General features: G+C 44.8%; 1 protein-coding gene across 3 annotated transcripts in view; it reads left to right on the top strand.

The window, feature by feature from the left end:
• SH3RF3 (SH3 domain containing ring finger 3) overlaps positions 1–25,103 on the top strand; it is a 554,601-nt gene that overhangs the window by 499,175 nt on the left and 30,323 nt on the right. For all 3 annotated transcript variants that reach the window (XM_088445962.1, XM_088445963.1, XM_088445964.1), the window contains 2 exons: positions 3,371–3,618; positions 12,767–13,095. In XM_088445962.1, the coding sequence (XP_088302088.1) occupies positions 3,371–3,618; positions 12,767–13,095 (577 nt within the window). The remainder of the gene's footprint in view (positions 1–3,370; positions 3,619–12,766; positions 13,096–25,103) is intronic.

The following is a 25,103-nucleotide window of genomic DNA, read 5'->3' as shown; positions in this document are numbered from 1 at the left end:
GATGTTATTGAGCCAGATGAGTCATGCGCAATAGCATAAAGTTAAAAGGCCGCACATATCAACATATATAACACATTCTAATAAAGTGCATTATACTTTAAACACAGTGCAAACCACTGACCATTATACAGTGCCAATCCTTTTCTGGAGACCCTACAATTCTCATATGGATTTGCAAAGCAGACTCATTCTCTAGTGGCTATTCAATGCACACCCCTAATCTCCAGTAACTGTAAATGAAGAAACCCTAAAACTCTGGTGTCTGAAACATGTAGTTTCACTACTGGTGGTGACATAATGTTGGCCTAAATATGTATATTACTTACACCTCTTGCAGTCCCTTGCTGTCTCTTAGCACTCTTAACAGAACGCTCAATTGTGCCAGACAGATGATATACTGATTGGTCACTCTGGCTTGTGAATTGCCTTTATTTTTAAGAATAATAGAGTTGGGTTGACCCTGATTGGAGAAAGAGGAGAAAAATGACAACTTTACATTTTTGCCATTCTGCCTTGTATTTTTGGTTAAAATATAACCTTTATTTATAGCAAGACTTGGCAGTAATGACCTAGCATTGCTTGAATAAAACATTCATCTTTATATGCATTTTATTTACAATCATATCAATACAGTGTTTAATGTGTCTGTTATTTTAATTAGATTAATACAGCATAAACTTTCATACTGTGCATTTTGATTACAACTGTGAGCAACCAGCTTAATTTGCATACAAACTGCATCAAACATTAGGCATAGCTACTGGTTTTACTAGTTTGGGCAGCACACAATATGTCTCCTATATCGCTGGAGGTTTTTTTTATGTAAATGTGGGTTACCTTGTATTCCGCTATAGCAAAATAGCAAACAAAACATGTATAAAAAAACATTACCAGTAACATTTTTTTCCCCTTTTGTATCATAAATTTTCTCAAAGTGAAAATACAAAACTGGAATAGTTGGTTCTACAGTACGTATATTGCTTCTGTATTTTTTATGGAGACACTGATATTTGCCATTTATTATACATTTGTTAAAGTATAAATAGTCCTCAGAGCTGTTGTTTTATTATTATTGGAAATGTGCATGTAACACTATTCTAGAATAACCATAATGGGCACAGTGCTTAAAAGACAATTAGAAAGTGGAGAATGGGATTCTTTATACCATCAAAATACATTGATAGAGCTATTTTTACTAGTGGGAGTTTACTAGTAAGCTTCAAACTATATTAGCTTTTATTTATTAGTAAAAACTGGTGCAATATAAAAATAAAACCTAGTATCTATTTCTCCCAAACAATGTGATACAATTTGGGTGGGGAGGACTGTCTGGATTGTACCGTATTAACTCTGCCCACCCTATGGAGCTGTGCCTCTATTACAGGTGAATGATGTTATCAATGCTTCCTGTGATAAAGCATACTAAGGGCCTGAATCGCACGCAGGAGTGTCTATTGGAGGTCGTCCAAATGCGACTTTATGCAAATGCTGATTCAAACTCATTCCATTATGTACATCCATGTGGCCAAATGTGCAAGGACTAAGATGACCACTTTTAGCACCCGTGCACCAATTGGAGCTTCCTTATATGCCACCATCAGCTGCACCATCAAAACTTCCACCAGCCATATGGCAGGAGCAATTTCTCTGCCCGACTATGGCCTCCTATGTCTATAGCTGTGTGTCTATAAGCACAGACACTTGCATTAAACATGACTGCGATACCTCCATAGCATTCCCACTCAGCAGGCCATTTTTGCGTACATTTATACTAGCCACCTACCAGTCACCACCCAGGAACGCCCATCACATTTTTTACAACATTTCTGATTCCGTCTGTCTCGCTCTCAACAGTGTCTTTGTGCGTACACTCTGAGTAATGCATGTGCCATGGGACTTTTTAGAAATTTTTGTGCATGGGCAGTTGCAAAAAATTACTTATCTACGTGAACTTCAACATTGTGTGCGGCTCTGAATCAGGTGCTAAATGTTCATCTCTAAGGATAATAAACAGAAGTACATGGAAAGTACATAACTGGGTCCTATAGCAAAATTTGGGGCCTGGAGATTGTGCTCTAAACTCCAGGAACCCCAGTTCTGTTTTTTTTAGAGCCTCTTCTCAGCATGAGCAGTCAGGTGAATGCATACACTACACATGCACCAGATCAACAAAAAAGACCTCCACACTGCTCTTTTGAGAACAGAGGGCCTGATTCATTATGGATCGCTTACACACAAGGCAGACGTTGCATAAACACGTTAATGAAAGCTATCTCAATGCCGTCGCACAGCCAGCATCGAGACGCTCACTACCGCTACCTATTTCAAATCCGTAATACCTTGCAGTCCTGCATATACATCAGGAACATCGAGTAACATCGGCCCCTCTTGCACAATTACAGCAGGCCTGCCCTTACTCAGAAATTGCTAACCTCGTTGCATGCAGTGAGTACTGCGTATGTCATCGCAGTGGCTAATTTATGCACGCCCATGCAGCGGAGTTCAAACGGACAGGCACGTCTACGTTTCTCCAACCACTCCCCCATCACCACCCCCAAATGCTCACAGCCTCTCACTCACTCTCCAATGGATTCCTTTCGGTGTAGGTGATCACAGTGCGATCACAATGCTAACTTTCACACGCACACTGCGTTGCATACGCATGCGTAGTACACACCATCGGCTGATCTGCATACGCTGTTGCAATTGCGATCAGTAGTGAATCAGGCCCAGAGCCATGATCTCAGGATGGAGGGGACTCGGAAGATGGCCTTCATCACTTCTCGGACTCTGTGGTTCCACAGTTTATAATTTCCACTAATGATATCTGAAAGTCAGTATGGATGACTAATTCTGTTCAATTTGTTCTGTACGTTAGTTTGTGTCCCATGGTAAAAAGTTCTCTAATAATATAATAACTATTTCGTACTAACCTACTCTTCCGAAAAGACCGGGAGGCTCCCAAAAATCCTGGCCACCCCAGAAGAGTGAGCTGGTCTCCTGGAGCCGGCCATCACCCTCCCACAGCCACTTACTGAGTGAAGTGTCTGGTCTAGGCGGCCAAGGCAGTGGTTTGCACTGAATTGTATCATTGTGGCCCTGCTCCCCACTTCATAATGTTTGTAAGTGCTATTTTGTGTAGTGGGAGTGGGGCTTCCAGGGTGGGGTCCAGGAGGGAGCAGCCAGTAAGTCGGCAAGTATGAGCTATTTTAGTATAATTGTTCTTCTTCATAACGCAATCTTAAAATACAGGTCAAAATTGGTTTTATAGCTATAGTACCATTATGCAGAGGATGATAGCTATAGGGAATAAGCCATACAGTAGTTTTTTTCTGTCATTTCATGTGTGTCTTCTTTTTCTCTAATACAGGATGCCGGCTGGACTTGTCCAAGCACGCAATTGCACCATGGGGGTCCCACTATCAAGTAGGAGTTCACCATTAGCTTCACATGCATCTCCTGGTGGGCTGATAAATTGTACCAATGTTGTCAGACCCGTCCTTCCTATTACTGTACCTCAGATACATCCTCACCAGTCTCCAACATCCTCTCAGAACAGCTGCTCTAAGATAGCTACCCAGCAAGCTGTCAGCCAGATTCGCACTGCTGTGCAGATGGGTAAGTACAAAAACAAATTCAGAGTTAATGCTGCTATCACTTTGATAAAAAAATATGTAACATCTACAACCTGATCACATATATTATTATTATTATTATTATTATTATTATCCTTTATTTATATGGTGCCACAGTGCTGTACAAAGTACAGAAACCGTACAAACAAAACAAGAAAAAATGTGATTTACAGCACAGTACAGAACATTTCAGGACATGGACAAGGTTTATAAACATTACTGCAGCAGTCATAGAACCCAAATACACAGCAGGGTGGCCGAACCCATAGGTTTGGTTCTGTTGTAGGCAGTGGCGAGGAGGTGATGGTATATGTGAGGGAAGGAAAAGCACATGAGGGAAGAGGGCCCTGCTCGTGAGAGTTTACAATCTAAATAAAATATATATGTATTATGCAAAGGAACCTTCATATGAAAAGAAGTTTCTTCATATTAGACATTCTGATTTGGGTAGTTAAATATATGTACTAAATTTTATATACCCCATTAGCTGAAGCTATCTTTAGATTGCGGTAGCCATTGTAGACCATAGTAGAGGCTACATTACCAAAAGTTAACCAGTTGGGGGATTGTTGAATGTGTACCTGGTAGGGTAGACTTGCACATGCGTGGCCTTAATTGCCCCAAAAAAGCCCTTCTTTATTGCAGCGATAAGGAATTAAGGGCCTGAGGCAGAGGTACACGCAGTTCATGTGCAGCTGTGATTTTTCACAGATTCGCAAATGCAAAAATATGCAAATGTCAGCTTGAGCATTCCTCTTGTGTATATACAAGTGATGGACTGAGCAAACGCTGTGACGCCCACCTGAGTAATACTCAACTGTGCTGGTGGTTCCGATCTCTCCACTATCAATGCACCATCGGTCGCAATATGAACTCCCAAAGGAGCCGCTGTCTGGCACACAGCCTCCCTTATAACATTCTCATAATATGGCTACTGTGGCTGCAGTGCTGCGAAATGAATGCAGCCACATGCCGAAACACGCCCATGACTCTCCCATAACATGTCCATGCCAACTCCTCTTTTTGTGATCACTTTAGGACAATGTCAAGTCTCCACCCCGAAACGCCCATGGATCGCAGATTGCGTCTTAAGTTATAGAGACGTCATAGGCAAATGCATATACCATTGCACAAATTGGTTTGCGTATACGCAGTAAGGGTTGTCTAGACTTTGTGCACATGTGCAGTAGCAAATTATCACTCAACCGTGTAAATATAGGTACTATGTGCGCCTCTAAATCAGGCCCATTTTTTACGTTCCTACCGGGCACTAAGCCACAGTTTCTGGAACACCTTCCGATAAGAGCCCGTCTCAGCAATAACTCAAAAGTAAAGTAATCACTTACTCGATCACTTTACTTACGGGTTCAGACCCAGGCTTGCAACGGTGCATGCACAGATGTCCGGCCACGCATGCACATTGTGAAGACTTTGGGCATTGCAATGACCTCCAGCCCACTGGAGAGGGATTGCAAAGGCCCTCTCTGGCAGGGCTGCTCCATCGACTTTAGTGGGCTGACACCACCAGAAGATAGTGTTAGCTAACACATTTCCCCATAAACCCATAACCATAGAAAACTACTGTAATTGCTCCTGTGAGGTCTGCCGATAGAAAAGTAGGAGATATTAGAGATAATATCTTCTGCCATCCTGATGTTATACACTGATTAAATTAATTCTGTCCTTATACATGCAAAAACAGCCATTCCCACGTTTTATGGTCAGATTTGGTTTAATAAATATACACCTAAAGTATGAATAATATATTTGCTCAAATATTAATATTAAAAATAAAGAGATCACTTATATAATTCATGACTAGGATGGAATTGCATGTATTAATAGGAAGTAAGAACAGGCTCAGTTATTAATTAAAAACAATAAGGATCACAGATATGGATGTAAATGAATAATGGGACACAGATAATGAATTAAACATAATAAAAGGGCACAGATTTAATGTAAATGTATAAGGAGGTGTCATTTAAAATGTTTGTATTTAGCTAGAGGATGCCACATATCGTTTACTTTAACCATGGTACCCAACAGCCAGTGGTATTGGGAACCAGAGAACAGATGAGTATCATGCCAGGGCTCAGGAAAATGGAGAGTACAGCAGCCAAATACTATGCCAGGAATCAGGAACCAGAGATTAGCTGAGTACTTTTCCAGGAATCAGGGATGAGAGCAAAGCAGAATGCTATGTCATAGATCAGGAACCAGAGAACAGCCGAAACCAATGTCGGGAGAATGCTGGAGCACAACAATTAGGAGACTAGCACTGAACACTGTCGCTGGCAAAAGGTATGCAGACAGTAGAGGTCTGAAACAGTGCAACTCTCCAATCTGCTAGTCTGGGAGAGAAACACCTGTACAGCAGTTCAGGTCTAATTAGAAGCACAGATTCATAGAGCAGTTCCTCAGAGGGAGGCATAACTGAACTACAGGTACTGTAGATTAAATGAAAAAAAGGGATGCTAAGAACCAGCACCTGAAAATCTTAACATGTGTGTGACCGGATGACTTCTCTCCGGCAGGCGATCAAAGATATTTTGATTACTGAACAGAATAGTGGGTGGTTTCTCATCCTTGTGGTTGCTTACTTACCACTCCTACGGATTCCCTCTCACTGTCAGTGACCACCTGTTACTGACTCCATCTACTGGGCAGTGTGCGGGTAACTTCCTGCCATCACCAGGCTCCTACACTGGCACATGGAACTGATTTTTCCACCCACTTCTTCACTGGCAGCTTTAACCACTTCTCCCAAGCTCCTACACTGGAGCCACCTACTTCTGGGTATTGTTAGACATAGACACGCTGCTGCAACATGTCCTGGGCAGTGTCAGCTAATTCCCACTGGTCTCTCACCATGGTCCAGTCTGCACTGGGTAGTGGCAGAAGGCTTGAGCTTGGAGACAACAGCTGGAGAATGGAATAGTGTTGTGTGCTATTCTTGTGGTCACAGTATACAGTAGATGCAGATGTCTGAAAGCAAGATGTTTATTGTTCAATGTATTGAAAAAGACAATTCCCCTTGGTGAAGGTGCTTGGGGCAATCACAGCATGCAGAGGTCACAGAAGTACAGTCCTTCTTGATGTTCAAAAGATACACACAGACTCAGGGCTCGCAGGCCCTATTTTTATCCCATTCTAACACACAGTACCACATAGGGTAAAAGCCCACCCTGGGTCCTTTAACCAGTCAAGCTAAGTGCATGCACTTTGCACACTCACATTTAACATTGTCACTAATGAACAGTGAGGAGTGGTACTCCTGTGTGCCTGAGACCTATAGGACTAGAAAACAAACAGGCAACTGTCTCTCAAAAGGTAAATATAACTCACATTTCTATTATATTCCTCCTTTGAAATATCTATGACCCAAACCAGTTTGGCATAAACAGAGTCTTGACACATTCTTATTCTTTAACTTTCACAATACAGGAATACGGTACCCAATCGAGTGCATTTCAAAGAAGTGTTTTAAACAAAGGCTTGGTCATTTTACACTAGACATTTTGCTAGGTCAGGATAATTACAGTATTTAAGAAAACAAGGTGATTCCTTATACAATAAAATACTCTTGAAATACATTCCATAAGTGCAAAGTCGTTACAGTTAAACAAGCAATTCTACAAATGCGCATAGTGCATTACATATGACATGTTAGAACACATTATTGCATACACATTTCAGTACATGGCGCCTGGTGCTGACAGTTCATATGATAATGGCATGGCAATGCAAGGGATTAACCCCAGTCACCCACCCGCTATTGCCCACTGCGGCACCACCATTAGTGCCGCGCTATAATGTGCAGTTTTTCCCTGAGGAGGATCTTCACCCTGACCATCCCACTGTCTACCACTAGAATGTCAGTGCTATAATTGCTGGGCGTGACGACATTACACTGCGTGACGTCGTCGTGGCTGCTCATGGCATTCTGGGAGCAGCCGCGGAGGAGTGAGGAGGGTCATGGAGGGTGGAGCAGCGGCGCATTTCGTGTATCGTGGCCAAGTCATCGTACACAACACTTGTGCATGCCCTGAGGTCCAGACTCTGAGGAGAACTGAAGTTTAAAAGACCGGTGTCATGGATGGTCACCTGTCCTCACCACTCTCCACCCTCCCCTCTCCACCCTCCCTGTGACAGGCAAGCTTATTCCCACACATATAAACACCCGCGAGCCTGGCCCCTGACTGTCTGCAGAGACTGACTCTGAGCCCTGGTCCCTGAGAGACGATTGTGTGACAGCGTGGGTTAATGTTTTTCTTTTTTTTTTAATAAATCATAATGATGATAAATAAAGTAATAAATCCTATAAGAGACTATGGGCCTCATTCAGCAAGGATCACAAGTCTGCGGACGCATTCACCCAGTCGATGTTTGCGCTCTGCGTATGCGTATGCACCACAGTGCGTGTGCTCGGACCGGCCACTGCGATTGCGAAAGCGAATGCAGTGGATACGCAGAGCCATGAGAAATTATTGACAGGAAGTGCCGTTTGGGGGTGGAGAGGGGGGGGTGGTCGAAGGAATGCAGGCGTTAGAAAGGCATGCATAATTAAGGCCCTGCGACGGCATACACAGCCAGAGGTACAGATGGCGACAGGAAGTTTCGCATTGTTAAGTCAGGTCAAGCTCAACCACAACTGTGCATATGGGTCTGTTGTTGCTCAATGTTACCGATGTCTTCACTGACTTGTGGATGTATGTAATGGGTGGTGGGCGGCATTATAAGCTGGTGGGCGTCTTTATATCTTGCGCAGGTCACAATGCGATCGCATTCATTTGCATAAGTTTGCAGCAAGCAGTGCGTGTGATTGCAGACTTGCGATCTTTGCTGAATGAGGCCCTATAACCACTGTCCACACAGTCTATATAGTTGCTTTTCAGGCTTTAGCAGAAGTACTGCTCACTCTGGCCTTCATTCAGAGGCGGCCGTACGGTCTACGACCGCACGGCCGCCTCGATGTTTGTCAAGTGCGCATGCGCACAAGGGAGCCGGCTCCTTCGTGCGCATGCGTGAGACCCACTACGACCGACAGCGCCGGTCGTAGCGGGTCTCTTTCCAAAGGAGGCGAGCTGTCGATGTTGATTGACAGCTCGCCCCATTTGGAAGGCGGGCTGGGGGGGTGGCAGCCCAAACGGAGGCATTCCCATGGGAATGCTTACCGTTTGGGGGAGGCCCCACTGACATCACTAGTGATGTCAGTGGAGAGCTTCCGGCTCTGACAGAGCCAGAAGCTCTCCCGGGCTTACGACAAGTGAGACCCTACCCTAGGGTCTCGTCGTAAGCCCCGGAGAGACCATCGCGACCATCACCCTAGCGGTCGTTAGAGCTGTGGGTGTAAACCCACAGCCTAACGACCGAAACAGAGGTGGGCGGTCAGGATGCAAGCGTCCGCCTAGTTTCTGAGCGACCGCTTGCATCCTCCGACCGCCTCTGAATGAGGCCCCCTATCACTAAGACTCAAGGTGAGCAATGAATAATGCATAGCTGCAGAAAGTGTCACCCTTGGTATTATTCACCTTGAGCCTTAGTGACAGGTAATAGCAGTATTAGGACAAGGAGCGTACTATAGTCATCATTATATGTTTAAAATACAATAACATGCCTTCAGCTGTCACCCTCTACCTTCCTCTGTCATCCACTGCCTCTCCCTGTCACCCTCTGCATCTTCCAGTCACCCACTGACTACCCAGTCACCCACTGCCTCTCCCCTGTCACCCATTGCCTCTTCCTGCCACCTTCTCCTTGTAACCCTCTACCTCTCAGTAGAGCATGCCCCCTAGAGTGATGAACAGGGAGCATGTCATGTCCTCTATAGGAAGGAGAGGGAGGGGGGCTAAAGGAAACTTTTGCACTGAGATCCACAAGGTCTAGGACCGGCCCTGCCCGCAGTTCCATAGCCGCCATCTTCTTGATCATGCGGCTCTCTGCTCCGGCCACAATGGCCATATCTACCTGCAGTTTCCGATATCTTGCCTTTCTAACTAACTCTTTTTTTTTCGACAACTTTCAATTATCCCCCATGTCTTGTGTAGGACAAAATCCCCAGACATTAGCAATTATGTACTATTTCCTTTGTGAAAAACAGGTTTCTGCATAAGAGATTCCAAAACCCGTCTTCAGAAACTCTAAATTGAAATTTTTACTTATGAAAAGTAAGTTAAAACACTTTGTCCATTGTTAACATTCTTGGCTGTAGAAAGCCGGTCTGGGTGAAGGGGGAGTGGCCTGTTCATGGGAGGCGTGGCCACATCTCTTCAGGAAAAAAAACCCTTTTGCAGCACCGCGGAGGGGGGTGCTGTGAGCCCCTCATACCGGCACAAATCCGGGGGAAGGGGCGTGATCAGTGTGATCACTCCCCCCACAGACAGAGGACACTGCTGCTGCTGCTCAGCAGCAGTGAGCAGTCTCCTGCTGCAGAACTGGGTTAGAGAATGCCTAGCACAGCTGCAGGCTTCCAGAAGAAAAATGGTGGGGGCTCACACAAGTTGTCCAGACAGTGCCTCTGATAGCACATTAGGAGAGTGTACTGATGGGATTTAATACAGGACACTAACTTGAGAATGGAGTCATCTGAGTTACTGTAATATCATTGGCCTTTCCCTCTGTTTCAACTCATCAAGGCACACAGTACATTTCTGTACAGTAACTCAGACTCTATCTGTGTTATGATCTGCAGCAGCGGATCACCTTTTTGGCAGGTCCTGGCTGTATTAGGCTACTGGGACATTGCATCATGCCTTGATACTAGTTCCGGCTCTTGCAGGTAGCTGGAACTCTGTCTGTGTCTGTGTGCAGCTTATTGCTGCATTCCTTCCTGTCAGTTTGTTTGCAGATTCAGCTGCATACTATCCTGTGATTATGGAGGCTCTCTGCAGGGATTGTGCTGATTGGTTCCTGCTTCTGATAAATTTCAGCCAGCCCTACACCTCCTGCCGGTGATATTGTCTGACTTCCAGAGTGTTTGTCCCTGTGCTCAGAAGCCTGAGTTTTAGCCGGTCTCACCTTGCTCTGCAGTTCCTGCATTCTGTTCCTGAACCTGTTGTCCTGATTCAGAAGTCGTTGTGGTTTATCCTGCTGTTGTTTCACCTGCTCATGTGGTATCACCCAGAGCAGCGACTTCTGCAGCCGCGGCCTATCTCTCTGCAGCCCTCGGCATTTCCACAGCCTTCTCTAAGTCACGTCTGTGATCAGTTTCTTCAAGCCAGCTGTGTCATCCACCTTGCTGCCTCCAGCTTGTGTTCTGCAGCCCGTGGCATTTCCACATTACAGCCAAAGTCTTAGGCATGTCAGCCAGTGTTCAATCACTTCATGCCAGAGGTGTTCTCCATTTCGTTGCCTCCAGCCTGTGTTTAAAGCCACACCTGTGATCTTCTGTCTGCCATAAGTCAGGCTGTTCCTGTTGCACCTCGGCCCTCAAGGCTGTACCGTGTAGTTCCTGTCGCACCTTGGACCACAAGGCTGCACCTCAGCCCTCAAGGCCGCAACGTGTTGTTCCTGTCGCACCACGGCCCTTGGGGCCACACCTCGGTTCTCAAGGCCACACCGTGTTGTTCCTGTCATGCCTCAGCCCACAAAGCTGCACCTCGGCCCTTTAGGCCCCACCGTGTTGTTCCTGCCGCACCACGGGCCTCAGGCCACACCAGGTTGTTCTTGTCACACCAGAAATTTTCTCTGTCTAGTCCTAGTCCATAAACCCTGCATTACCACTGTCCAGGTCACTCCAGCGAGTTCTAGTAGTGGAAGGACTGCCACTTCTCAGTTCTGCCTTGTTTCTAGTCAGCAGTCCTGCGGTCTCTCATCGGTTATGTAAGCCTCTACTGCTGGAGGCTTAAATTCAGGCAGCCACCTATGTACCGGTATGAGTATAAATCACTAAGGGAACAAAGGGTGGATGTTATTGGTGGAAGATCCTCTTGTTGGCCCTAGAGATCTAACACAACTGTGCGTGGACCGTAACAGCCTGCTTACATTGATAAGCACTTTCCTTTTAGAATGGCAACCTGCTCTGGACAGGATTGGTATGTCAGTTAGACAGTTCAAAGGTTGACACTGAGAATGCAGACATTGTTGGGTCAAACACAGGATGCCGACCTGCTAATATTTAATTTACAGCATGTCAGTAAGTGTTTGCAGTTGTTAAGCCAGCACTGTTAAAATGCTATAAATTACATAATTAAAATGGGAATTACATACCACTGTAGACTACGGAAATAAAACATGGTCAACATATTTCTAGAATGGATTCACTTTCTCTTTAAATGTTTCTAATAGAAAAGACCTACACCACCATGTGTTCTTGTTGTTCACGTGAAAGTAGGAAGGCCTCATAATGCTCCTGGTAAAGGATGTTTTTGGGGCGTGACCATGTGTCACATATCCGTTTATGTTCACACTGGGGGTGAGCCCAGCACTGGCTACCCAAAGTCTTTCCTGGCACTGAATGGACACCCAAATCATGCCCGTCCATCCCGACGGTCACAAAAGCGGCAGCAGAATCCCAGCGGTCAAAATCTTGATGCATGTTGGTAAGTAATCTAACTCTTACCTAATCTCTAACCCAAACCCTACCCTAACCCTAATACTCACCGTCAGGATTCTGACTATCGTGATTCCGGAGCCAGTATTGTGATGACCGTCGGGATCCCAGAGTCGGTATTGTGGCCATTGGTATGGTCTCTGCTGGGATCCTTACTACATCCCCTTGTGAGGTACTGTATTATTATAATCAATCTCAGCAAACATGCCATTATGATAATTGTAGAGCAGGTCTGTCTAACATAGTACCACCAGTGTTTTGTGCAGATACCATCTTCCTACTTCCTACCAAACTTGTTTTAATATACAGTATTGCTATCTGTATAAAGATGGACCACATTTATAATTGATCTAATTGTACCTGACTCTTGGGTTGCTGATAATACCATTCAACTCTAACCACAATGTGTATTTCCATAATGATGCAATTTTTTTTTAAAAAGAGCAATAATCTATTATATATTTATGCATTTGAAGGTTTGCAAATTGTATGTTATTTAAACATATGTATTTATCGGTAAATACATGTATCATTTAATCATAGATTTACTGTATGCATTTTTTACACTACATTTTAGGACATTCATCAGCACAGTCCCAGGAACGTCCCACTGCTACTGTATCACCTATAAGGACGCAGAACTCTCCATCACGCCTCCCAGCAAGCCCAAACAGGCCACAAACAGCTGTCCCACTACACATGCAGCAGCAGTCTCCTGTACAGACCTCTACAATACACTGTGCACGGCCAATTATCCCCTTAACATCAGCTGCAGCAGCAATCACACCTCCGAATGTTACTGCAGCCAACATAAATGGTGAAACTGCCAATGGACCAATCAACTGCTTGCTTACTGCCAGCCCAACAAATACAGGCTGTAAGACAGAAGAGAAGAAGACTGAAAAAGTAAGTGTCTGCTACTACTGGAAGGTTATTAAGGAAATACAAATGTTGGAAAATGTCCTGTGAACAGTCCAAATAAAACATGTTGAGTGTTAGAAGGAAATTGCCTACAGAGAACAATAGATCTAGAGCAGGGGTCCCCAGACTTTTCTAAAATAGGAGCTACTTTTTGTACAGTCTTTGTATGTTGAGCTACCAATTATTGTATTGTCTATATAGTTGCCTTTTCTATTATAGCATGTTATACTGCTCCTCCATGAATCAAATCTTGCAATGACTTCAGCAAGATGTTCAAACACCAAGAAAACAACTATATTGCCTTTCTTATGGGCCGTAACTAGGGTGGTGAGACCTGTGCCATGGCACTGGGCACAGTAGGGTAGGGGACGCTGTTTGTGTCTGTTAATTTTCTGTTTATTAACTTTCTCACTTGTAGCTTCCTCTTCTTTTATACCCAGCATCTCCTAGCCTCCCCTGTCTCTTCCCTGGCACTTCCCCGTGGGCCTTTTTTGGGAGCGCATCATATGTCCCTATTTGAAAAATAGGGGGGGCTGGGTGCCAGTGCTCTTTTTGGCACAGGGCACCAAAAAGTCTAGTTACGACTCTGATCTTGAGTCTTATCCCAACTTCCTCTTTATTGTCCCCTTGGCCCTTTGTTGTCCCCTTCTATTCTGCCCTCCCTAACTATTTCCTGTACTTCAATAAAATATAATCCATACATATGGAACAATGACATCTATTCACCAAATAATGTTAACAAATATCTGCATTTTATAATTATTATCAAATGAATAACTATTTAATTAAGCATGTAACAGATACCACTCTTTTACACAGCAAAATGTACCTACAAAATGAATGACAAACCAGTAGCTTCTAATATATAAATTAAGTTTTACTCATTTGTTTCAATTACTGTCTTTGATTCCTCAGAAGTCCTGAGAATCCCCATTTATAACAATAGTGACCCGCTGTATATTTACATCCGAGCATGTAATTTTTATTTTTACCTACTACATTGCAAAAGTACTTGGACACCCCTTACAAACAGTAAATGTAAATTCTTTTCCATTTGATACATTACAATTCATTAATTTAACATTACAAAATTTAAATTCATACTATATTTCTTATATAATATGCTATATACCACATATCTCACTGTTCTACAAATAAGTATAATAAACTTTTAATAATTTTTAATATATAACCAAATTCACATTTTATTATACCAGGGACTGACAAGCAAGAAATATAATATTTAACAATTACAATTATCACTGGGTTGAAGAATGGACTTTGAAGTACAACTGCTGCCTTCTTTTATTCATTTTTTACATTGCAGACCAACATTGGAGAGCATGGCATATGAAAATGTGCTTGGAGGATATGCGTAACTGTCAGTGCAGGTGCAGTGTGACAGTTGATCCTCCAGAATCGGTATGTAATACCGACAGATGGGATCTAGGCGGTCAGAATCCTGACGCCTGGATCCCAACAGGGTTAACATACCAACACTTGGTGGTCGGAATGCTAACACTCCCCCTCTCCCTACCCTAACCCTCCCACCCTGGTGCCTGAGCATAACCTTCCTCTCTAGTGCCTAAAACTAACCTCCCCCTAGTGCCTAACCCTAACCCCTAAACCTAACACTACTTACCTATGGCATCCCAATGGTCGGGAAGCTGGTGCCGGGATTCTGACGCCGGTAAGGTAAGCATCGGCATCCAGTCCGCTGGGATGCCGAATGCATACTGATCTCCAGACTCACTGCTCTTCCTTTGAAGATCTGCCTGCCCCCCAATGGTACATATCAGCCTGTGCCTTCAGACCAGTGCAGTTTTAGGCACTGGAAGACATCCTAAGCAAACTTGCTTGAACCATAAAGGACAAACAGACAAACACACACATTTTCACACTTATTACATAGATAAATACACAGCAGTATGTTAACAAAATAAATAACCTTGCATTATCTTGGCCATCATGTCATTCATATTTTATTCTATATCCATCATATTATCAGATATAAAGGCTTAACACTCTTGTCCAATTAAACAACCCCCTGTATTACACCCTTACTGACTTACTTATCTATTTTAGCCATTTTTTTGAATATAAAACATATATTCCTTTCATGGCCAAATACTGAGCAAGAGCTATATTAAACATGTCTTCATCTTAACCAATCAATGCCGTTCTTTACCATTCTTAATTTTACCTAGGGATAAAAGAAGTAGTATGCCTTATACCAGACAACACATAACGTAGATAACAACTCCCTGACCAATCTTCCAAAAACCACTTATAAACATGTCCTTCCATATATAACCAAATAAAAGAATTCAAGTATTCTACACTGAGGAGTTCTAAGCAAATATAAATCATATATGTGAGATAACAGTAATCTTAACAATTGAAGAATCTACATTATTATGGCAGTAAAAAAGTCATGGTTTCTAACTAAGCCATTGTTAATAAACCATTACATGGAAATACCTCAGTTTTGCACAAGAAAATTAAATTTGCAGTACTTTTGCCTATGCTCCTTGATCCACTCCTAGTGAAGCAAACATTTTGTATACAATAAACATAATCTTATTTCTAAGTAGATCGCTACCATTAGAAAACATTGTTACATTTACAATACCATCTATTCCTTCAGCACATTCCTTGCTCAATTTCAAACGTACAGTTGTCTAAACAAAACATTATTAAACCTGATAATATTACAATTACTAAAACTAAAAATAAACATTGCTATATGCCAATGCATCTGAATCCCTACATCTCTGTTTGTTTCACATCCCGATAATCTTTTTAAAGCCTCATTAGCCTCTACAAATTTCCGAACACTGACACATTTTGCCTGGTGCTCTTCTACAGTATGTCCTCTACAAGAGTTGATTCATCTTCAATTGCTGTTCCAAAATTATAAACTTGCTCAGTCCATGTTTGTTTAGGTGCTCCAAAAAATAGCACACCAAATACATTTAAGGCCAGGCAAGTCTATTATATGATGTCTAATATATGATGCTGTACGACATGTGTCTTACAGTTGTGCATTAGAGAACTGCAGGAAGGCCCTGTCCCCTCCCACATCTCTCACTGGCTGCCTGCTAGGCACAACTATAGCCTCACTTTTCCCTCAGCCAGCGCTGTCAGAGAGAGAGAGAGAGTGAGAGCAGGGCCAGATTAAGGTCTGTGGGGGCCCCTGGGCAACAAACTTGTGGGGGTCCCTATCAATAACATTATTAAAGTGATATATTGGCAATGTGTTATAAAAGAGTTATCCAGGTACATACTAAGCGATATGTTGTCCGATCAGGCGTATTGGAGCAAAATATCAGGCACACCGGCCAGTGTGTACCCGCTGACGATGCGTGCTCCAACGCATGCATGTCCAATGGGTGACACTGTTAGCGAAGGCCATGCTGCAGAATGCAGCATTGCCCCTGCCATCGCTTCGTCGCTGGCGGCATCGGCAAGTGTGTATGCACTTGCCGATGCCGACATCCCGTTTGGTCCCGTCGCTTACAAGGTGTGTGTGTGTATGTATATATATCAGACATGGGCGGCAAGAAATTAACTACTAAGCACATGCTGACTGTACCAATGTTCTATACTGTGTGTGTGTTTGTATATATACTGTATATATATTAGGGGTGTGCATCGGCCACTTTTCGTGTTTTGTGTTTTGGTTTTGGATCTGGATCTTTCTTCGTGTTTTGGATCTGGATTGGTTTTGCCAAAACCACCCTTCCGTGTTTTGGGTTCTGGGTTTTGTGTTTTGGATCTGTATTTTTTTGAAAAAAAGCATAAAAACAGCTAAAATCACAGAATTTGTAGGTTTTTCTGCTCCTATGCTATTATTAACCTCAATAACCTTAATTTCCACTCATTTCCAGTCTATTCTGAACACCTCACACCTCACAATAGTGTTTTTATGTCCAAAAGGTTGCACCGAGGTAGCTGGATGACTATGCTAAGCGACACGAGTGGGCGGCACAAACACGTGACCCATCTAGGAGTGACACTGCAGTGGCAGGCAGGATGGCAGTTAGAAAAACTAGGCCCCAAACTGTACATAATGCAAAGAAAAAAAGAGGTGCAAGATGGAATTGTCCTTGGGCCCTCCCACCCACCCTTATGTTGTATAAACAGGACATGCACACTTTAACAAATCATTCATTTCAGCGCCAGGGTCTGCCACACAACTGTGGCTGAAATGATTGGTTCGTTTGGGCCCCCACAAAACAAGCTGGCAATTAATGTGTCCCTGCACAAACTGGCTCTACGGAGGCAAGATGTCATCCTCATCCTCCTCATCCACCGATTCCTCACCCTCTTCAGTGTGTACATCCTCATCCTCACAAAGTATTAACTCGTCCCCACTTGAATCCACCACCACAGGTCCCTCTGTACCTTCTGGAGGCTGGTCTCCCTGGAAGAGCTGATAATTCATTTTGATGAACATCATCTTCTCCACATTCTGTGGAAGCAACCTCCTACGCCTTTCGCTGACAAGGTTCCCGGCTGCACTAAACACTCTTTCGGAGTACACACTGGAGGGGGGGCAACTCAGGTAAAATAGAGCCAGTTTGTACAGGGGCCTCCAAATTGCCTCTTTTTCCTGCCAGTACAGGTATGGACTGTCTGACATGCCTACTTGGATGCTGTCACCGATGTAATCCTCCACCATTCTGTCAATGGTGACAGTATCATATGCAGTGACAGTAGACATGTCAGAAATTGTTGCCAGGTCCTTCAGTCCGGACCAGATGTCCAAACTTGGTCCTGCCTGCCCTGCATCACCGCCAGCGGGTTGCTTAGGATACCTAAGTTTTTTCCTGGCAGCCCCAGTTGCGGGAGAAAATGAAGAAGGAGCCGTTGACGTGTCACGTTCCGCTTCAGCTGACAGTGTGTTCACCAGCAGGTCTTTGCACCTCTGCAGGCTTGTGTCGGCCGGAAAGAGAGACACCACATAGGCTTTAAACCTAGGATCGAGCACGGTGGCCAAAATGTAGTGGTCTGATTTCAACAGATTGACCACCCTGGAATCCTGGCAAAGCGAATGAAGGGCTTCATCCACAAGTCCCACATGCCGAGCGGAATCGCTCCGTCTTAGCTCCTCCTTCACTTTCTCCAGCTGCTTCTGCAAAAGCCTGATGAGGGGAATGACCTGACTCAAGCTGGCAGTGTCTGAACTGACTTCACGTGTGGCAAGTTCGAAGGGCTGAAGAACCTTGCACAACACGGAAATCATTCTCCACTGCGCTTGAGTCAGGTGCATACCCCCTCCTTTGCCTATGTCATAGGTGGATGTATAGGCTTGTATGGCCTTTTGCTGCTCCTCCATCCTCTGAAGCATATAGAGGGTTGAGTTCCACCGCGTCACAACCTCTTGCTTCAGGTGATGGCGGGGCAGGTTCAAGAGTGTTTGCTGGCGCTCCAGTCTTCGGCACGCAGTCGCTGAATGGCGAAAGTGGCCAGAAATTTTTCGGGCCACCCAAAGTGTCTCCTGCACGCCCCTGTCGCTTTTCAGAAAATTCTGCACCACCAAGTTTATTGTGTGAGCAAAACATGGGACGTGCTGGAATTTGCCCAGATGTAATGCCCGCACAATATTGGTGGCGTTGTCAGATATCACAAATCCCCAGGAGAGTCTAAGTGGGGTAAGCCACTGGGCGATGATTTCCCTCAGTTTCTCTAAGAGGTTGTCGGCGGTGTGCCTCTTACTGAAACCGGTGATACACAGCGTAGCCTGCCTTGTAACGAGCTGGCGTTTCTGAGATGCTGCTACTGGTGACGCTGCTGCTGTTGCTGCGTAAGGTGATACATCTACCCAGTGGGCTGTCACAGTCATATAGTCCTTAGTCTGCCCTGTTCCACTTGTCCACATGTCCGTGGTTAAGTGGACATTGTGTACAACGGCATTTTTCAGGACACTGAGGACACTTTTTCTGACGTTTCTGTACAGTCTCGGTATCGCCTGCCTAGTGAAGTGGAATCTAGACGGGATTTGGAACCGGGGACACACTACCTCCATCAATTGTCTAAATCCCACTGCACTAATGGCGGATACCGGACGCACGTCTAACACCAACATAGCAGTCAAGGCCTCAGTTATACGTTTTGCTTCAGGATGACTGCTGTCGTACTTCATCCTCCTCGCTAAGGACTGTTGGAGGGTCAATTGTTTAGTAAAAGTAGTGGTGTTCCTACTTCCTCTCTGGGATGATGAACGACTCCCAGCAGCAGCAGCAACAGCAGCAGCGGCAGCAGTAGGCGTAGCAATGCAGGATCCTCCGGAGGAATCCCGGATAGGAGAGTCAGTCATGCCAGTGATATGGCCTGCAGGACTACTTCCGATCCTGACTAAGGAGGAAATTGACGAGGAGGGAGTTGACGGTGTGGTTTGCAGGCGCTTGGATACAACAGGACAACGGGATTTAGGTGTCCCTGGACTGCTTACGGTCTGAGCCAAAGTTTCTGAACTTGACAGTAACTTTTTATGAACGCGCTGCAGGTGCCGTATAAGGGAGGATGTTCCTAGGTGGTTGACGTCCCTACCCCTACTTATTTCACCTTTACATATGGTACATATGGCAAGACAGTTGTTGTCTGGATTTGGATAGAAATATTGCCAGACCAAAGAGGTGGAATGTTTGGTCTTCTGCCCAGGCATGACCGTGATGGGCTTTTTCATCCCACGGACAACAACTGTCTCCCCCGGAGCCTGATTTAAACAAACCACATCACCATCAGAATCCTCCTCGCCAACTTCCTCCTCAGCGCCAGCTACACCAGTATCCTCATCCTGTTGTACTTCAACAGTGACATCTTCAATTTGCATATCAGCAAGTGGACTGTGGGTGCTCCTTTCAGCACTTGCAGGGGGCGTGCAAATGGTGGAAAGAGCCACCTCTTCCCGTCCAGTGCTGGGAAGGTCAGGCATCGCAACCACCACCACACTTGGACTCTCTTTGGGGATTTGTGATATCTTCTTAGAAAGCACAGTTCTTCGCTGTGCTTTTGCCAGCTTAACTCTTTTGATTTTTTTAGTGGGAGGAGTGCTTCCATCGTCATGTGAAGCTGAACCACTAGTCATGAACATACTAGGGATCGACCTTAGCCGTTCCTTGCCACTCCGTGTCGTAAATGGCATATTGGCAAGTTTACGTTTCTCTTCAGCTGATTTAAATGTCTTTTTCAAGGTCATTTTCCTGAACTTTGCCATTTGGGATTGTATGTGCCCTCTACTATGACATTGGGCATCGGCCTTGGCAGACGACGTTGATGGCATGTTATCGTCTATGTCATGACTAGTGGCAGCAGCTTCAGCACTAGGAGGAAGTGGTTCTTGATCTTTCTCTATTTTATTTTTATCGGAGAAAGTTTGGTCCTCCATTTATGTTATATCGATTTGATATATACGTGCGGCTAAACACAGAAAATAAATTTTTTTTTGGTTCGGACTGGAGTGTACTTTGTGGGTTACAGCACCCTTTAACGGTCAAGCCAGCCGGCCCTTTACTTATGACACAGGCGCACTCTTGGCACTACTTTGTTGATGCACGTGCGGCTACTGCGCACACAATTCACAAACACAGAAAATAATTTTTTTTTGGTTTGGACTGGAGTGTACTTTGGGGGTTACAGCACCCTTTAACGGTCAAGCCAGCCGGCCCTTTACTTATGACACAGGCGCACGCTTGGCACTACTTTGTTGATGCACGTGCGGCTACTGCGCACACAATTCACAAACACAGAAAATAATTTTTTTTTGGTTTGGACTGGAGTGTACTTTCGGGGGTTACAGCACCCTTTAACGGTCAAGCCAGCCGGCCCTTTACTTATGACACAGGCGCACGCTTGGCACTACTTTGTTGATGCACGTGCGGCTACTGCGCACACAATTCACAAACACAGAAAATAATTTTTTTTTTGGTTTGGACTGGAGTGTACTTTCGGGGGTTACAGCACCCTTAACGGTCAAGCCAGCCGGCCCTTTACTTATGACACAGGCGAACGCTTGACACTACTTTGTTGATGCACGTGCGGCTACTGCGCACACAATTCACAAACACAGAAAATAATTTTTTTTTGGTTTGGACTGGAGTGTACTTTCAGGGGTTACAGCACCCTTTAACGGTCAAGCCAGCCGGCCCTTTACTTATGACACAGGCGCACGCTTGGCACTACTTTGTTGATGCACGTGCGGCTACTGCGCACACAATTCACAAACACAGAAAATAATTTTTTTTTGGTTTGGACTGGAGTGTACTTTCGGGGGTTACAGCACCCTTTAACGGTCAAGCCAGCCGGCCCTTTACTTATGACACAGGGGCACTCTTGGCACTACTTTGTTGATGCAGGTGCGGCTACTGCGCACACAATTCACAAACACAGAAAATAATTTTTTTTTAGGTTTGGACTGGAGTGTACTTTCGGGGGTTACAGCACCCTTAACGGTCAAGCCAGCCGGCCCTTTACTTATGACACAGGCGCACGCTTGGCACTACTTTGTTGATGCACGTGCGGCTACTGCGCACACAATTCACAAACACAGAAAATAATTTTTTTTTGGTTTGGACTGGAGTGTACTTTCGGGGGTTACAGCACCCTTTAACGGTCAAGCCAGCCGGCCCTTTACTTATGACACAGGCGCACGCTTGGCACTACTTTGTTGATGCACGTGCGGCTACTGCGCACACAATTCACAAACACAGAAAATAATTTTTTTTTAGGTTTGGACTGGAGTGTACTTTCGGGGGTTACAGCACCCTTAACGGTCAAGCCAGCCGGCCCTTTACTTATGACACAGGTGCACGCTTGGCACTACTTTGTTGATGCACGTGCGGCTACTGCGCACACAATTCACAAACACAGAAAATATATTATTTTTTTAGCACTTGGGGGGAGCACCCCTGATGGACAGAGCACCCCCTGGACAACACTACAGCACCCCTTTAGGACTGGGACACTGCACAGGACTTTGGAACTGACTGCACAACACAGTCCAGCCAGCCCCTATGGACTTTGAAGTAGTGGACACAGCCCCTATTAACAACAGCAGCACAGCACAACACAGCCAGCCCCTATGGACTTTGAAGTAGTGGACAACAGCAGCACTACACTACACTACACTACACAGCACTAACTCCCACCCTCCCTCTTCACTGTCCACAGCCGAGTGAGAAAATGGCGCCGACGCGGGTACCTTATATAGGATCCAAAACCCGCGAGACTCGGAAGGCGGGATGATGACGTTTTGCCTCGATGTCAGATCCGAGTCAGGCGGGAAAAGTCGAGCCTGACTCGGATCGGACTCGGATCGGGGGGGCTCGGGGGGGTTCGGATTTCAGAAATCCGAACCCGCTCACCCCTAATATATATATATAAAAAATATATATATATATATTTATAAATATATACATACATACATACACACACACAGTATACTGTATGAATAAATAGCTCTCTCTATCTCTTTTTATATATATATGTGTAGATAAATATATTTGAACTTGAAATTCCAGTTTATTAAAATTCAAACCAATTGTTGTAACAAACTGGAATTTAAAATTCAAATATATCTATCTACACATATACACATACAGTATATATATATATGTACAGTATTTATATATATATATATATATATACATGCAGTATATATAAACACATACAGTATATATATATACATACAGTATATATATATATATATATATATATACATACAGTATATATATATATATATATATACACATACTATATATATATATACATATATATATACAGACATGTAGAGGGGCACTCAAGAATCCGATGGTTGTAATAGCCATGGTGCCTTCCTAAAATGAGTATATCCAGCGCATGTCCATAATCAAAGGACCAGACGGCACTCCAACGGACTTATCAAATGTGCAAAAGTGGTTTATTAAGCATACACACAACAAACTTTACCTTGATTGAGGAGAGCTTGTCAGCTCACAACCACACCACGGGAAGCCGAGGAGCAGAGTAAAAATGGTGCCTTAGAGCTGAGTGAGATGTCAGAGTCTGCTCAGCTGACAGCCTCTCTCTCTCAAGCCGTGGCCGCCGGCCACTGCTCTGGTCCTTCTGCAGTCAAAGTCTCGCGAGATTACATGAAGTCTCGCGAGACTGTACAACACTGAAGGGGAATGGAGAGCACAGACAGCTAAACTCTGTGCTCTGTTTTTTTGGGGGGGCTGGTTGTGGGGGCCCTCTATGTGTGGGGGCCCCGGGACGACCGCCCCTGTTGCCCCTCCCATAATCTGGCACTGAGTGAGAAGGACATAAATCTAAGAGACAGAGGGGGGAGGGGGACAGAAATTAAATAGATAGAGGGAGGAGGTTAGGGACAGAGATGAAAAGAGACATATAGAGTGGGGCATGTGGGCAGAGATGGGGAGGTGTGGGAAGCACCTTGAGCTGGTGCAACCGCATGCATGTCCCTCACTGACCTTCCAATCGCAACACCCCCATGGACCCACCTACAAACCACCTCCTAATGGGGGGAGGGGTTCAAAGATCACAGAGAGAAGGAGATGTGTTGGGTGGGGGACAGAGATGAGAGAGTCAGGTGTGACAGAAGAGTGAAAGGGGATGACAGCAGAGAGAGAGAGATTGTGTGGGACAGAGATATAAGATACACAGAGATGAAAGAGACCTCAGTGGGGCATGAGGCTGGTGAGATATGGGGGTCATGATGCTGGAAAGACAGGAGCCATAAGGCTGGAGAGACACAGGAGTGGCATGAGGCAGACGAGACACAAGGGGCATGTTTATAAATTTAGGTCCGGTATTAAATATAAGCAATGCCGTTTCCTGTGTAATAAATATATGCACACTATGACAACAGTCTATCACCACATCAATACACTAGTTGCAGAGTCCTATTTAAAGTCCGCAGTATTGGAAGGACATGACTCCTATGATGTATGCTGGTGGTGGGCACGCCTGGTTAGTTGTGGGGGTCTGGTTGGCAGGGCAAGCTCGAGGAGGTGCCGCGCACTGTGCAGAAAGGGATTCATGTGCCATTTTACCTTCCATCCAAAAAGGGTGTGTGGTCTAACTACCATAGGCCATGTCTCCTAAATGATGCTAATTGGGGGTGTGCCCATATGGCATGCCTCCCATTTAATGTCAGGCTGGCTGCGAGTCCAGCACTCCTTCAGTAGCTGGACTGCCGCCAGCCCTCTCCCTGCACTGAATGTGCGCAGCATCTATTCTTCTACTTCGTGGCCAGCACTGCCGCATAGCTGTGGCGGTGGGGGTGCCCAACCTCCCGACCACCGGTGGGACATTTCGGCCCACGGGTGGAAAATCGGAATGGTTGGTAGGGGCACCCCCTCTATGGGGTGGCGCCCCTGTTTGACCGCACTGGTCAAATATGCCTCGAGCTGGCCCTTCTGGTCGGTATTTCTCATGTGCAGCTGGTAATTGCAAGAAATCCAATAAATGAAAGTGGAGCTGTCCTGAATCACAGCCGCTGTGTACATGTGCACATACACGACTTCCAGGTCCCGGTTCAAGACTCAGTCTATTTGCTTACATGTCACAAAATCCAGGCACCAGTGATGTAACAACAATACTGATCCAATAGGTAACTGGCAGGTAAGTTTCCTGACGCATTTCGCTCCAATATGGGTGCTATATCAAAAGGGCCTAAAAAGCCTGCATACCAGAAACAGATAGGTGTCCAGGTTTGGTTTTGCACTGAAGGCAATACGGATAATACCCCCAGTGTCTGACAATCAGTCCTGTTGTCTGTTGAACACTGTCATACTGCTGTAACACTTGCTTGCAAGACCAGCATGCAGCTCTACATCAGAGGGCAATGCATTCTATTCTTATTAATTATTTCTCTACAGTTTGATAATCCAAATATTAGCTACTAAACTGTTGCAAATGTTACTTACGTTTAACAATATACTATACTTGCCTACATTCACGGAAGTCACATCGATTTTTTGTGTAGCCCC

Source organism: Taudactylus pleione, unplaced genomic scaffold (assembly GCF_031769625.1).
Source record: "Taudactylus pleione unplaced genomic scaffold, aTauple2 ptg000391l, whole genome shotgun sequence".
NCBI lineage: Eukaryota > Metazoa > Chordata > Amphibia > Anura > Myobatrachidae > Taudactylus > Taudactylus pleione.
The sequence above is the reverse complement of the archived record's forward strand: the minus strand, read 5'-3'. Positions and strand labels throughout refer to the sequence as shown.